Source organism: Loxodonta africana, chromosome 2, assembly GCF_030014295.1.
Source record: "Loxodonta africana isolate mLoxAfr1 chromosome 2, mLoxAfr1.hap2, whole genome shotgun sequence".
NCBI classification, from domain to species: Eukaryota; Metazoa; Chordata; class Mammalia; order Proboscidea; family Elephantidae; genus Loxodonta; species Loxodonta africana.
In genome coordinates this window covers 231,924,348-231,940,771 of record NC_087343.1, presented here as the reverse complement: position 1 = coordinate 231,940,771, position 16,424 = coordinate 231,924,348, and the positions used below count along the sequence as shown (strand labels likewise).

The window sequence follows — 16,424 nt, the reverse complement described above, 5'->3', positions numbered from 1 at the left end:
GTGGCTCAGGGACAAGAGTCAATATCAAGTCACATAAAGAAACAGACCATGATCACCTCAACACACTCTCAAAATGAAGAATCCAGGGATCTTCTAGATGAAAGTACATTCCTGGAATTACTAGAGGAAGAATACAAAAGTTTAATATACAGAGCCCTTCAAGACATCAGGAAGGAAATCAGGCAATATGCAGAATAAGCCAAGGAACACACAGATAAAGCAATTGAAGAAATTAGAAAAAGAGTATTCAGGAACATAATGAAAAATTTAGTAAGTTGGAAAAATCCATAGGCTGACAGCCATCAGAAATTCAGATGATTAACAAAGTAATTACAGAAGTAGACAACTAAATAGAAAGTCAGAGGAGCAAAATTGAGCAAGTAGAAGCCAGAATTTCTGAACTTGAAGATAAATCACTTGGCACTAATATATTTGAAGAAAAATCAGATAAAAGAATTTAAAAAAATGAAGAAACCTTAAGAATCATGTGGGACTCTATCAAGAGAAATAACCTATGAGTGATTGGAGTACCAGAACAGGGAGGGATAACAGAAAATACAGAGAGAATTATTGAAGACTTATTGACAGGAAACTTCCCTGACATCATGAAAGATGAGAAGATATCTATCCAAGATGCTCATCAAACTTCACATAAGGCTCTCTCCCTCTCCCAACATGGCGGCCTCAGCAAAAAAGAAGAATAAGAAGGGGAAGACTATCTCCCTAACAGATTTCCTGGCTGAGGATGGGGGGACTGGTGGAGGAAGCACCTATGTCCCCAAACCAGTCAGCTGGGCTGATGAAACAGATGACCTGGAAGGAGATGTTTCAACCACTTGGCACAGTAACGATGATGACGTGTATAGGGCACCTCCAATTGACCATTCTATCCTGCCCACTGCTCCACGGGCTGCTCGAGAACCCAATATCGACCGGAGCCGTCTTCCCAAATCACCACCCTACACTGCTTTTCTAGGGAATCTGCCCTACGATGTGACAGAAGACTCCATTAAGGAATTCTTTAGAGGATTAAATATCAGTGCAGTGCGCTTACCACGTGAACCCAGCAACCCAGAGAGATTAAAAGGTTTTGGTTACGCTGAGTTTGAGGACCTGGATTCTCTGCTCAGCGCCTTGAGCCTCAATGAAGAGTCTCTAGGTAACAGGAGAATTCGAGTGGATGTTGCTGATCAAGCACAGGATAAAGACAGGGATGATCGTTCTTTTGGCCGAGATAGAAATCGGGACTCTGACAAAACAGATACAGACTGGAGGGCCCGTCCAACCACAGACAGCTTTGATGACTACCCGCCTAGAAGAGGTGATGATAGCTTTGGAGACAAGTACCGTGATCGTTACGATTCAGACCGGTATCGTGACGGCTATCGTGATGGCTATCGTGACGGTCCTCGCCGGAATATGGATCGCTATGGGGGCCGGGATCGATATGATGATCGGGGCAGCAGAGACTATGATAGGGGCTATGACTCCAGGATAGGCAGTGGCAGAAGAGCGTTTGGTAGTGGGTACCGAAGGGATGATGACTACAGAGGAGGTGGGGACCGCTATGAAGACCAATACGACAGAAGGGACGATCGGTCGTGGGGGGTCCAGAGATGATTACTCTCCGGATGATTACAGGCGTGATGATAGAGGTCCCCCGCAAAGACCCAAACTGAATCTAAAGCCTCAGAGTGCTCCTAAGGAAGATGATTCCTCTGCTAGCACCTCCCAGTCCAGTCGAGCGGCATCCATCTTTGGAGGGGCAAAGCCTGTTGACACAGCCGCTAGAGAACGAGAAGTAGAAGAACGGCTACAGAAGGAACAGGAGAAATTACAGCGTCAGCTGGATGAGCCAAAACTAGAACGACGGCCTCGGGAGAGACACCCAAGCTGGCGTAGTGAAGAAACTCAGGAGCGGGAACGGTCAAGGACGGGAAGTGAGTCATCGCAGACTGGGACCTCAGCCACATCTGGCAGAAATGCACGAAGGAGAGAGAGTGAAAAGTCTCTGGAAAATGAAATATTCAGTAAGGAGGAAGATTGTCAGTCTCCAACTTCTAAGCCTCCCAAACCTGATCAACCTCTAAAGGTAATGCCAGCCCCTCCACCAAAGGAGAATGCTTGGTGAAGCGAAGCTCTAATCCTCCTGCTCGATCTCGGAGCTCAGACACAGAGCAGCAATCCCCTACAAGTGTTGGGGGGAAAGTAGCTGCAGCTCAACCATCTGAAGAAGAACCATCAAGGAAAGATGAAAATAAAGTAGATGGGTTAAGTGTCCCAAAAGGCCAAAGTGGGAACTCCAGCCGTGGTCCAGGAGATAGAGGGAACAGAGACCACTGGAAGGAGTCTGATAGGAAAGATGGCAAAAAGGATCAAGACTCTAGATCTGCACCTGAGCCAAAGAAACCTGAAGAAAATCCAGCCTCTAAATTCAGTTCTGCAAGCAAGTATGCTGCTCTCTCAGTTGATGGTGAAGATGAAAATGAGGGAGAATATTATGCCGAATAGACCTCTATGTCCTGTGCTTTCTCCTAGTCTCTCTCCACCCTTGAACATTCAAGAGCAAATCAAACCTCTGTCCAGACACGACAAAATAAAACTCATCATCTCCTGGAAAAAAAAAAAAAAAAAAAACTCCACATACGGTAGATGTTAAAAAAAAAGTGACCAAGACATATTATAATCAAACTTTCCAAAACCAAAGATAAAGAGAGAATTTAAGAGCAGCTAGGGATAAACAAAAAGTCACCTGCAAAGGAGAGTCAATAAGAATAACCTTGGACTACTCGGCAGAAACCATGCAGGCAAGAGGGCAATTGGATAACTTATTTTAAAAATTAAAGGAAAAAAACTGCCAGCCAATAATCATATATCCAGCAAAACTGTCCCATAAATATGATGGTGAAATGAGGACATTTCCAGATAAACAGAAGTTTAGGGAATTCATAAAAACCAATTCAAAATTACAAGAAATACTAAAGGGAGCTCTTTGGTTAGAAAACCAATAGTATCAGGTATCAACCCAAGACTAGAACACTGGGCAAAGCAATCAAAAGTCAACCCAGACAGGAAAACCAAAAAAACAAAGAAGATTTTTTTTAAAAAAGCTCAAAACAGGGTAACAACAATATTATTGTATGAAAGAAGACAACATTAAAACAATAAAGACAGACGAAGAAATGTAATCATACACCTTCCATATGGAGAGGAAGATATGGCAATACAAAGAAATAAAAGATAGGTTTAAATTTATAAAAATAGGGCTAAATAATAAGGTAACCACAAAGGAGAAAAACTATCCTACTCATCCAAATAAAATACAAGAAAAAAATAGAGACTCAGCAGAATCAAAATCAACAACAAGAAATATAAGGAAAGGACAATATATAATGATAATCTACTCATCACATAAAATTAAGTGGGAAAAAGAAACTGTCAACAACACACAAAAAAAGACATCAAAATCAGAGCACTAAATTCATGTCTATCCATTATTACCTTGAATGTAAATAGATTAAATATACCAATAAAGAGAGAGAAAGTGGCAGAATGGATAAAAAAACACGATCCATCTATATGCTGCTTACAAGAGACACATCTTACACTTACAGACACAAAGAAACTAAAACTCAAAGGATGGAAAAAAATATATCAAGCAAACAACAATTAAAAAAGAGCAGGAGTGGCAATATTAATTTCTGACAAAATAGACTTTAAAGTTAAATCCTTCATAAAAGATAAGGAGGACACTATATAATAATTAAAGAGACAATACACCAAGAAGATATAACCATATTAAATATTTATGCACCCAATGACAGGCCTGCAAGATACATAAAACAAACTCTATCATCCTTGAAAAGTGAGATAGCTCCACAATAATAGTAGGAGACGTCAACACAACACTGTTGGTAAAGGACAGGACATCCAGAAAGAAGCTCAATAAACATATGGAAGATCTAAATGCCACAATCAACCAACTTGACCTCACAGACATATACAGAACATGCCACCCAACAGCAACGAAATATTCTTTCTTTTCTATTGCACCTGGAAGAGTCTCTAGAATAGACCACATATTAGGTCATAAAGCAAGCCTTAGCAGAGTCCAAAACACTGAAATATTACAAAGCATCTTCTCTGACCATAAGGCCATAAAACAGGAAATCAATGACAGAAAAAGCAGAGAAAAGAAATCAAACACTTGGAAACTGAACAATACCCTGCTCAAAAAAGACTGGATTATAGAAGACATTAAGGGTCGAATAAAGAAATTCATAGAATCCAAAGAGAATGAAAACACTTCCTATCAGAACCTTTGGGACACAGCAAAAGCAGTGCTCAGAGGACAATTTATATCAATAAATGCACATATACAAAAAGAAGAAAGAGCCAACATCAAAGAATTATCCCTACAACTTGAACAAATAGAAAGCGAGCAACAAAAAAAAAACCCTCGGGCGGGCACCAGAAGAAAACAAATAATAAAAATTGGAGCAGAACTAAATGAAATAGAAAACAGAAAAACAACTGAAAGAATTAAGACCAAAAGCTGGTTCTTTGAAAAAATCAACAAAATTGATAAACCATTGTTCAAACTGACAAAAGAAAAACAGGACAGGAAGGAAATAACCTGAATAAGAAATGTGATAGGCAGTATTACAACAGACCCAACTGAAATTAAAAGAATCATATCAGATTACTATGAAAAATTGTTCTCTAACAAATTTGGAAACCAGGAAGAAATGGATGAATTCCTAGAAACACATTACCTACCTAAACTAAAAGAAACAGAGGAAGAACAACCAAGTAGACCCATAACAAAAATAAATAAATTGAAAAGGTAATCAGAAACCTCCCAATAAAAAAAAAAAAAAGCCCTGGCCCGGACAGCTTCACTGCAGAGTTGTACCAAACATTCAGAGAAGAGTTAACACCACTACTACTGAAGGTATTTCAGAGCACAGAAAAGGATGGAATACTCCCAAACTCATTCTATGAAGCCACCATATCCCTGATGCCAAAACCAGGTAAGACACCACAAAAAAAGAAAATTACAGACCTATATCCCTCATGAACATAGATGCAAAAATCCTCAACAAAATTCTAGCCAATAGAATTCAACAACATATCAAAAAAAATAATTCCCCATGACCAAGTGGGATTCATACCAGGTATGCAGGGATGGTTCAACATTAGAAAAACAGTTAATGTAATCCATCACATAAATAAAACAAAAGACAAGAATCACATGATTTTATCAATTGTTGCAGAAAAGGCATTTGACAAAGTTCAACACCCATTCATGACAAAAACTCAGCGAAATAGGAATAGAAGGAAAATTCCTCAACATAATAAAGGGAATTTACACAAAGCTAACAGCTGTCATCCTAAATAGAGAGAGCCTGAAATCATTTCCCTTGAGATTGGGAAGCAGACAAGGGTGCCCTTTATCACTGCTCTTATTTGACATTGTGCTGGGGGTCCTAGCCAGAGCAATTAGGCTAGATAAAGAAATAAAGGGCATCCAGATTGGGAAGGAAGAAGTAAAATTATCTCTATTTACAGACGACATGATCTTATACACAGAAAACCCTACAGAATCCTCAAGAAAACTACTGAAACTAATAAAAGAGCTCAGCAGAGTATCAGGATACAAGATAAACATACAAAAATCAGGTAGATTTCTCTACACCAACAAAAAGAACATCGAAGAGGAAATCACCAAATCAATACCATTTAGTAGCCCCCAAGAAGATAAAATATTTAGGAATAAATGTTTCTGAGATGTATAAGACTTATACAAAGAAAACTACAGTATACTTCTGGAAGAAACCAAAAGAGACATACGTAAGTGGAAAAACATACCTTGTTCATGGATAGGAAGACTTAACATTATAAAAATGTCTACTCTACCAAAAGCAATCTATACATTTAATGCAATTCTGATCCAAATTCCAACGAAATTCTTTAATGAGATGGAGAAGCAAGTCACCAAGTTCATATGGAAGGGTAAGAGGCCCTGGATAAGCAAAGCATTACTGAAAAAGAAGAACAAAGTGGGAGGCCTTACTCTACCTGATTTTAGAACCTGTTATACCTCCACAGTAGTCAAAACAGCCTGGTACTGGTACAACAACAGATACAGGGGCCAATGGAACATAACTGAGAATCCAGACATAAATCTATCCACATACAAGCAGTTGATATTTGAAAAGGCACCAAAATAGTTAAATGGGGAAAAGGCAGTCTTTTTAACAAATGGTGCTGGCATAACTGGATATCCATCTGCAAAAAAAATGAAAGAAAACACTTACCTCATTCCATGCACAAAAACGAGATCAAAAAGGATCAAATAAAAATATAAAATCTAAAACAATAAAGATCATGAAAGACAAAATAGGCACAATGTTAGGAGCCCTAATACATGGTATAAACAGTATACAAAACATTACTAACAATGCAGAAGAAAAAGTAGATAGTTTGGAGCTCCTAAAAATCAAACACCTATGCTCATCCAAAGACTTCGCCAAAAGAGTAAAAAAGATTACCTACAAACTGGGAAAAAGCTTTTAGCTATGACGTTTCCAATCAGTGCCTGATCTCTAAAATCTACATGATACTGCAAAAACTCAACTGCAAAAAGATGAATAACCCAATTAAAAAACTGGCAAAAGATTTGAACAGACACTTCACTAAAGAAGACATTCAGGTAGCTAACAGATACAGGAGGAAATGCTCACTATCATTAGCCATTCACCCATTAGAGAAATGCAAATCGAAACTACAATGGGATTACATCTCACTCCAACAAGGTTGGCATTAATCCAAAAAACACAAAACAATAAATTTTGGAGAGGCTGTGGAGAGATTGGAACACTTTTACACTGCTGGTGGGAATGTAAAATGGTACAACCACTTCGGAAATCGATTTGGTACTTCCTTAGAATGCTAGAAAAAGAACTACTATACGATCCTGCAATCCCACTCCTTGGAATATATCCTAGAGAAATAAGAGCCTTTACATGAACAGATATATGCACACCCATGTCCATTGCAGCACTGTTTACAATAGCAAAAAGTTGGAAGCAACCAAGGTATCCATCAACAGATGAATGGATAAATAAATTATGGTATATTCACACAGTGGAATACTACACATCAATAAAGTACAGTGAGGAATCTGTGAAACATTTCATAACATGGAGGAATCTGGAAGGCATTATGCTGAGTGAAATTAGTCTGTTGCAAAAGGACAAATATTGTATGAGACCACTATTATAAGAACTCAAGAAATAGTTTAAACAGAGAAGAAAATATTCTTTGATGGTTATGAGGGGGGATGGAGGGAGGGTGGGAGAAGGGTATTCACTAATTAGATAGTAGATAAGAACCACTTTAGGTGAAGAGAAAGACAACACACAATACAAGTGAGGTCAGCACAACTGGACTAAACGAAAAGCAAAGAAGTTTCCAGAATAAACTGAATGCTTCCAAGGCCAGTGTAGCAGGTGCAGGGTTTTGGGGACCATGGTTTCAGGGGCCATCTAAGTCAATTGGCATAATAAAATCTAATAAGAAAACATTCTGCATCCCACCTTGGAGAGAGGCGTCTGGGGTATTAAAGGCTAGGAAGTGGCCATCTAAGATGCATCAATTGGTCTCTACCCACCTGGATCAAAGGAGAATGAAGAACACCAAGGACACAAAGTAATTACGAACCCAAGAGACAGAAAGGGCCACATAAACCAGAGACTACATCAGCCTGAGACCAGAAGAACTAGATGGTGCCCGGCCACAACCGATGACTGCCCTGACAGGGAACAGAACAGAGAACCCCTGAGGGAGCAGGAGAGCAGTGGGATGCAGACCTCAAATTCTCATAAAAAGACCAGATTTAATGGTATGACTGAGGCTAGAAGGACCCTGGCAGTCATGTCCCCCAGACCTTCTGTTGGCCGAGGACAGGAACCATTCCTAAAGCCTACTCTTCAGACATGGATTGGAATGGACAATGGGATGGAGCAAGATGCTGGTGAGGAGTGAGCTTCTTGAAACAAGTGGACGCTTGAGGCTATGTTGACATCTCTTGTCTGGAGGGGAGTTGAGAGGGTAGAGGGGGTTAGAAGCTTTCGAAATGGACACGAAAAGAAAGAGTGGAGGAAGGGAGCGGGCTGTCTCATTAGGGCGAGAGCAATTGGGAGTATGTAGCAAGGTGTATATAAGTTTTTGTGTGAGAAAGTAACTTGATTTGTAAACTTTCACTTCAAAAAAAAAAATTTCACTTCAAGCACAATAAAAATTAATTAAAAAAATTAACTGGGAAAATCTAAAAAAAAACCCACAAATGATAAGCTAAAACATAATGTGGAGTTGGGTTAAACTTTCTGAATATATCATTTTGTATAGCTTTGTATTTGGAAATATTTTACATATGAAAAATAAATTAATAAAAATGGAAGTGGAACTGTGTTATTGAGTGAATTGTCTCCCACCCTGGTGGCACAGCAGTTAAGTGATATGGCTGCTAAAAGAAAGGTTGGCAGTTCAAATCTACCAGCTGCTCCTTGGAAACTCTATGGGGCAGTTCTACCCTGTCCTGTGAGTCGGCATTGACTTGACAGCAACAGGTAAATATTTGTTGGAAGCCTAACACCTTTACCTGTTGAGGTAATATGGTTTTGGAATAGGGTTTTCTTTGTTATGCTTATAAGGCCATATTAGAGTAGGGTGTGCCATAAATCCAATCACCTCTGAATGGTAAAAAGGGCAGATATGACACATAAGGGAGCACAAATAGAGGGAGATAGATGCCAGGCCACGAGAGATCACCAAGGGACCCAGGAACATAAGCTGAAAGAAACAATGACCTTCCTCCAGAGCTGACACAAAGACAGCTTTCCTCTATAGCCAGTAACTTTAATTCAAATTTCTAGCCTCCCAAACTGTGAGAAATAAATTTATCTTCTTTAAAGTCACCCACTTTTGGTATTTGTGTTACAGCAGCACTAAAAAATTATGATAACATTTAAGTTAATTACGAAGAGAAACAAATCTAAACTTTGTGCTAATAAGTTTGAAAATTTCAATGTAAGTGGGCAAATTATAAAAAAGCATCAATATTGAAAAGTAAAGAGATAAGTAGAAAAAGAGATTTTATATCTATTAAATATATTAGATCTATAATTAAGAACCTTGCCATTAAATATCCGACTCAGTTGACTTCACCTGTGACTTTTTCCAATTATTTAAAGAAAAAGTAACAAATATGTCCCACAAACTCTTCTTGTTGTTAGGTGCTGTTGATTTAGTTCTGACTCATAGCAACCCCATGTACAATGGAATGAAACACTGCCCAGTCCTACGCCATCCTCACAACACTTGCTATTCTTGAGCCCATCATTGCAGCCAGTGTCAATCCATCTTGTTGAAGGTCTTCCTCTTTTTTGCTGACCCTCTACTTTACCAAGCATGATGTCCTCCAGGGACTGATCCCGCCTAATAATATGTCCAAAGTATGTGAGATTAAGTCTTACCATCCATGCTTCTTCTAAGGAGCATTGTTCTAAGGAGTTTTACTTCTTCCAAGGCAGATTTTTTTGTTCTTCTGGCAGTCCATGGTATATTCAATATTATTTGTCAACACCATAAATCAAAAGCATCAATTCTTCAGTTTTTCTTATTCATTATCCAGCTTTCACAGACATATGAGGCAACTGAAAATACCATGGCTTGAGAGGCACACCTTAGTCCAAAAAGCGACATCTTTGCTTTTTAACAGTTTAAAAAGCTCTTTTGCAGCAAATTGGCCCAATACAATATGTCGTTTGATTTTTTGCTGCTACTTCCATGGGCGCTGATTGTGGATCCAAGTAAAATGAAATTCTTAATAACGTCAACCTTTTCTCCACTTACATTGATGTTGTTTATTGTCCCAGCTGTGAGGATTTTTCTAGTTGGTACCATATACGCCATTACTTAATATTACCATCTGTCGTTCAGATCTTGATTACATCTCATTAGTAGTCATACTTTATATCTAAGGAATATTTAAGAAAACTCATAATGCATTACTATCATTTGTTAAACGTATCAACAGGAAATATAGTTGCTTGACCCACAGGTCAAAAACCCACACAAGCATTTCATGTAAATTCCCATCATGAGTAAACGTTACACCCATGTCATAACAACAGCCAGAAAAATTATACAGAGAATTTTATAACTGTCATAAAAAAACAAAAATCAAACCTGTTGCTGTCAAGTGGATTCCAAGTCATAGCGACCCCATAGAGCTGCCCCACAGGGTTTCCAAGAAGCACCTGGTGGATTCGAATTGCCCACCTTTTGGTTAGCAGCTGTAGCTCTTAACCAGTATACCACCAGGATTTCCATAAATGTCATAGGGTTATGCATTCTCAGAATTCAGGTTCACTGGGGAAAGTTTCTTGATTTTTTTTTTTCCATTTCTCACCAAACATCCACTGACACATGAAAGAATTTTTAGAATAGTATATAATTTGGACTCCATGTTTCTGGACCATGTGTTCCAATTCGATTAAAGTTCATATTCAGGACAAAGCTAAACAATACTACTTTAGAAGCAATTTGTCATTGGATTCAGGAATATTCACCACAGTTACTCTTAGACTTTGAGAGATGAAATATTGGGATTATTGGTGGGTGGGTGAAGGGGGTCACTGAATATTGTAAACTCAGCCTCTACTCCGATGCAAAGCATTTCCTTGTTGGCATATATCTAGCTTTAAATATAATGGGGGGGTGGGGGTGGGGATGCAGCGAACCGCATGACATTAATGGGATGGAGGGAACTACGTTGGCAATTTGTGATCTCTCTCTCCACAGACCTAGGCTCTGAATGTTTCAAAGTGATTCACACCAAAGGTGAAATGCTTAAACTGGAAGTCATATCAAGAAACACATTGAAGAGCTGTGCTGTTCCCTGAGCACTTCATACTTTTTAGGGCAAAAGCCCGACACGGAAGAGACTCCAAGCAGGATAATTGACCATAATCACCAGGAGGAAGAGCGGCTCTTTCATACACTGGACTGCTTAGTGGAATCTGCCACTTTCTCCAACCACCAGCATCACAGGAGGCATATGTTTCAGTTGGGTGAGTCGATGGGGTTCTTCCTGCCTATACCCTCTAAGACCTCCAAACCAGGACAACTCAAGGACTCTGGTGTCCCCCCTATTTCTATTGAAGTTTTTCATATAAAGATTTTGTCTCTACGCAATAGGAACAAATATTTTTGACCAAGATGAGACAGCTTTGCCACATTTGACATTTCCATGACCCAGTTTTATGGTAAGGAAACTTGATGGTGCAGTAGTTTAAGCTCTTGGCTGCTTTAAACCCATTGCCATCGAGCCAATTCTGACTCATAGCAACCCTCTATTAAAGATTGGAGAAGACTAGAAGAATTAAATGTGGGCTCCTAGATTGAATCTTGAAACAGGAAAGGGCATTAGTGGAAAAACGGTCGTCAGTGAAACTACATGTGTTGTTAGTATAATTATAGCAATGTCAATTTGCTCAAAATTAAAAATAAACAAATGAATGTATTCCCACTCTCACCACCATTAGTGCAATTAAAAATAATAGCAGGAAATAATAACATTTGATTAAATAATAAGCATTGCATGGTATTAAAAAAATAGTCATTTTTGGCAGATGACATAATATGATATGTATATAGATTAATATTTAAAAATTGTTTCAACAATAACAATAATCTAAAGTACTTTAATTTGTTAACGAACAAACCCCGAATGAACCCAGTGCCATCTACTCGATTCTGACTCATAGCGACCCTATAGGACAGAGTAGAACTGCCCCATAGAGTTTTCAAGGAGCACCTGATGGATTCAAATTGCTGACCCTTTGGTTAGCAGCCATAACACTTGACCACTACGCCACCAGAGTTACAAGTACAGAAATGAAAATAAAATAAGTACAATATAATAGGGAAGAAAGGGTTCAGAATCAACCTATTTTAGTCTAGGTTCTCTAAAGGCGCAAAACCAGTGAAGTGTATATAACTATATACAGAGAGAAATTTACTTCAATGAAATGGCTCACACAATTGTGGGGGCCCATAAGTTCCAAATCTGTGGGTCAGATAATAGGCTGATGACCTCTGCTGGCTCAGGTGGTTGGAGGGGTTGATGAACCCAAAATCCACAGATCAGGTGGCAGACTAGAGTCCTCTGCTGATTCATGGGGTTGTGGAGGTTGAAGAATCCAAAACTGCAGGTCAGGTGGCAGGCCAGCAACTTCTGCATGCTTACATCTCCAGGATCAGAGGTCAGGTGGAAAGAAGATCACAGAGTCAAGAAAGAAAGCAAACTTTGCCAGAACATCCATTTATACACTGGGGTCCAGGCCCCCCTCAAGGAATCTCCCCTTTCAACAGATTGGCTGCTCACATAAGATCACAAAATGGAAGGTAATCACACAGTGTATACCAAACCACTGAGAATCAGCCTTGCCAAGTTGACACATAACCATCACACGGCTCCATATAGCTATGGAACTGTAATACATAACAGAAGTGGTATGGTACATAAAAAGGACTCTTCAACATTTTGAGCTGGAAAAAAATTTACTGTATAGAGGGAATAAAATAAAATTGCTACCTCCACCTAAATGTAGACAAAAAGAGAAAAATCAGTTCCATATATGTTAACGTCTTTAACATCAAAAATAAAGTAAAAAAAAAAAAACTAGCACAAAACATAAATGATATTTTTCTGACTTTAGACTGGAAATAATTTATTTAAAAAGGCACAGGATAACTTAGCCACTATGAAAAAGAATGAAGATTTACAGTGATTTTTAGACTATCAATTGGTAAGGAATATAAGTAAATTTGTGTTGTTGCTATCGGCTCCAACTTATGGCAATAAGCTTATGTATAACAGAACAAATCATTGCCCTGTCCCGTCCCATTTTCATGCTCATTGGTATGTTTGAATCTACTGTTTTGGTCATTGTTGCAGTCCATCTTACTGAGGATATTTAAAACTTTGCACTAATGAATTTGGAAATTTAGATGAAAATGGACAATTCTTTTTAAAAACTCACTAATGTTAAAATGTGTTTATTGGGGAAAGTGACGAACAGAAAAGCAGATTTTTTTTAATATATATAAAATATTGAAGCTATGATTAAGAACTCTCCCAATAAATAACTGCTAGATTCATTTGACTGCACTTGTGAATTCTTCCAATTATTTAAAGAAAAAATAATACCATCTCACACATTCTTCTAGTTGTACTATATAGTACCATTATGTACTTTTCTTATTTGTCCTTCAGAACTTGATTAATGTATCAATGCTGCTGTTGGTAGTTGCCATCAAGTCAATTCTGACTCCTGGTGACCACATTTGTGCAAAGTTGAACTGCTTCATAGGGTTTTGAGGTCGGTAACCTTTAAGAAGTTCCCCCCCCCTTCTGTGTGTGTTCTAACAGCCAAACTTGTGGCTAGTAGTCAAGCGCATAACCATTTGTGCCACCCAGGGACTCCAATGTATCAATAGCAGCTACTTTTTATGTGCAAGATATGTTGAAAAAATTTACAATTTATCACTAGTCATTCATTTCAGCACAACCAAAGGGAAATATAATTGTTTGATTCACAGATCAGTTCTGGTAAGTCCAAATGATCAGGTGGATGTGTTTACCACTTAATTAAGAGCAAAAAAATCAATTTTATTTTTTTTAAGAGAAAAAAATTGTACCTTCCTGCAATCACTTACGAACATAAATGAATTCTAAAACAAAAACATGACAAAAATAACAGATAAAGTGACAAAACAAAATCCTAAAGATAAATTTCTCTTAAAAATAATGTTAAAGAATCAAACTCCAACTAAAACATGTTGTTGTTGTTAGATGCCATGCAATAGGCTCCGATTCACAGAGACTCTATGAACTACAGAATGAAACACTGCCCCGTCCTGCACCATGCCCACAATCATTGTTATGCTTGATCCCATTGTTGCAGCCACTGTATCAATCCATGCCTTTGAGAGGCTTACTCTTCTTCACTGACCTTGTACCTTACCAAGCATGATGTCCTTCTCCAGGGACTGATGCTTCCTTATAACATGTCCAAATTATGTAAGACGTGGTCTCGCCATCCTCGCTTCTAAGGAGCATTCTGGTTGTACTTTTCTAAGACAAATCAAAACATGGAGGATATAAATTGAGAAAAAAAAAAAAACATTGCCGTAGAGTTGATTCTGACTCTTAGCAACCCTATAGAACAGAATAGAAATTCCCCTTAGGGTTTCCAAGGCTGTAATCTTTATGGAATCAGGCTGCCACATCTTTCTACCGGGAGCTACTGATGGGTTGGAACCACCAACATTTCAGTTAGCAGCCAAGCATTTAACCATTGCACCACAAACCAAAACCAAAAGCAAACCTATTGCCATCGAGTCAATTCTGACTCATAGCGACCTTACAGGACAAAGTAGAACTGCCCCAAAGGGATTCCAAGGAGTGGCTGGTGGATTTGAACTGCTAACCTTTGCTTAGCAGCCGAGCTCTTAACCATACGGCTCCTCAAATTGAGAAAAACAATCCTTAAAAAAAAGACACAGTATATGCCTGTGCCCCAGAGGCTGTTTTTGAACTGGGTTTGAAAAGCTTGAATTCTTGATTTGCCATGACTGCTGATGATTTCAGAGAATAATCAGGGTCTCCATGGCCCCAAACTTCCAAACTGTGACAGGATCTGTGTCATTAGGTTGTTTTGCCAGTTCCTGGAATTTTACATATTTGAAATTAATATTTTTATTATTTTTAAATAAAAACATAAAGAAAGTATAAGTTGAGGAAGACCATGTGCATTGATTCCAACATAGTTCAACAAGAGGAAACAATTTATTGTTACATCTAATTAATGGCCCCTGTAGAAACCACTTGATAATCTTGCAATATTTTTCAAAAGCAGTGTATATAACTAAGCATTAGATCCTGATTTAAAAGATAAATAATTGTAGCTGAAGTATATAAATAAACATTGATTATTTATGTGAGGAGCCCTACTGGTGCAGTAGTTAAAGCTCTGGGTTGCTAACCAAAATGTTGGCTGATTGAACCCACCAGCTTCTCCGCAGGAGAAAGATGTGGCAGTCTGCTTCCATAAAGATTTATGAACAGTTTACTCTATCCTGTAGGGTCACTATGAGTTGGAATTAATTGATGGCAGTGGGTTTGGATTTTTTTTTGTTTGTTTGTTTCTGTGTTTTATGAAAATCCCTCAGGATATCACAATTTTTATAATAAAACTCAAGAAGCCGAGGGAGAAACAAGTTTTAATATCACCTATATTCCACATATTATGAATACTTATTCAAATATATGTATACGTGATTACAAGTATAAAACCCAACCACTAGATGTAGGAAATATTAGATAAAAACCTGGCAATTAACTGTTACTTATAAAAATTACTGCTGTACATAACCGATTTTGTATAAAAGGAAAGTTTTACCCTTCTCGGTTGTGAAATGATTAATATGATATCTGAGATGCAGGGATCTTAAGTCTTGTAGAGATTTCCTAGGTAATCCTCCACAGCTTTGCTGAACTGCCACTCACAAGAGAAAAACTGTGTATTAAGTAGCCCTATTTTTATGAGTCCATATTCCCTAGATCCCCAAATTGCAACCACCTCTCCTGGTCGCACTTGTTCCACCCCTTCCTCTCTTGTGAGTTCTTGAAACAATTTAGAATAGAAATCACAACCTGTACATTGCAATCAGTAAATCCTAAATTTCATCTCTTCCTTAGAACAGCTTTGAGGTAGCAATTTTCTCAGTGAAAGCGGAGTTATGTTCTCGCAGTCCCTGTTGTTATATGAGTATATTACTTCTACTACTGTGATAGGAAATACTCATGGATGGAAAGAAGCTGTTAAGGCTAGAGAGCTCTAGTCATAATGTGAAGGTGGAGTCGCTGTAATAATGTCTCAGCAAAATCTTGGGTAAAATGTGCCAATCACCCAAGTGGACTAGTCAAACAAGGAATGGCCTGATCGGAGAACAATTCTGCCCACTTTCCCTCGGAAAATGCTATAGCATCAGCCCATTGTTTACCAAGAATTTTCTAAGCCACAGCAACAGCTTACTTTGATATGTAATGCTGAGAAATTGAGTTATATTTGCTGATTCTTTAGACACATGCAATTCAGGCTTAGAAATCCATAGATCTAAGTCAGCATCAGAGAAGAATTTCAGATGTTTCCTGTGTCTTCTTTTGATGCTTCCTGTGTCTTCAATATTGTAACATGAGGCTTGAATTTTTTTCTTTACTTCTTTCAGCTTGAGAGATGCCAAGCATGTTCTTCTCTTTGTATTTTCTATCTCCAGGTCTCTGCACATTT

The 16,424-nt window shown here is 38.3% G+C and overlaps 1 protein-coding gene across 1 annotated transcript; it reads left to right on the top strand.

Annotated features, from left to right (window-relative positions):
* Window positions 1-639: 639 nt before the first annotated feature.
* On the top strand, window positions 640-2,624 carry LOC100669330 (eukaryotic translation initiation factor 4B-like). The gene is given in 3 exon segments (XM_064279669.1): window positions 640-1,605; window positions 1,607-2,126; window positions 2,129-2,624. Coding segments are annotated over 3 exon segments (1,833 nt in total). The 5' UTR covers window positions 640-675; the 3' UTR covers window positions 2,512-2,624.
* The last annotated feature ends 13,800 nt before the right edge of the window (window positions 2,625-16,424 follow it).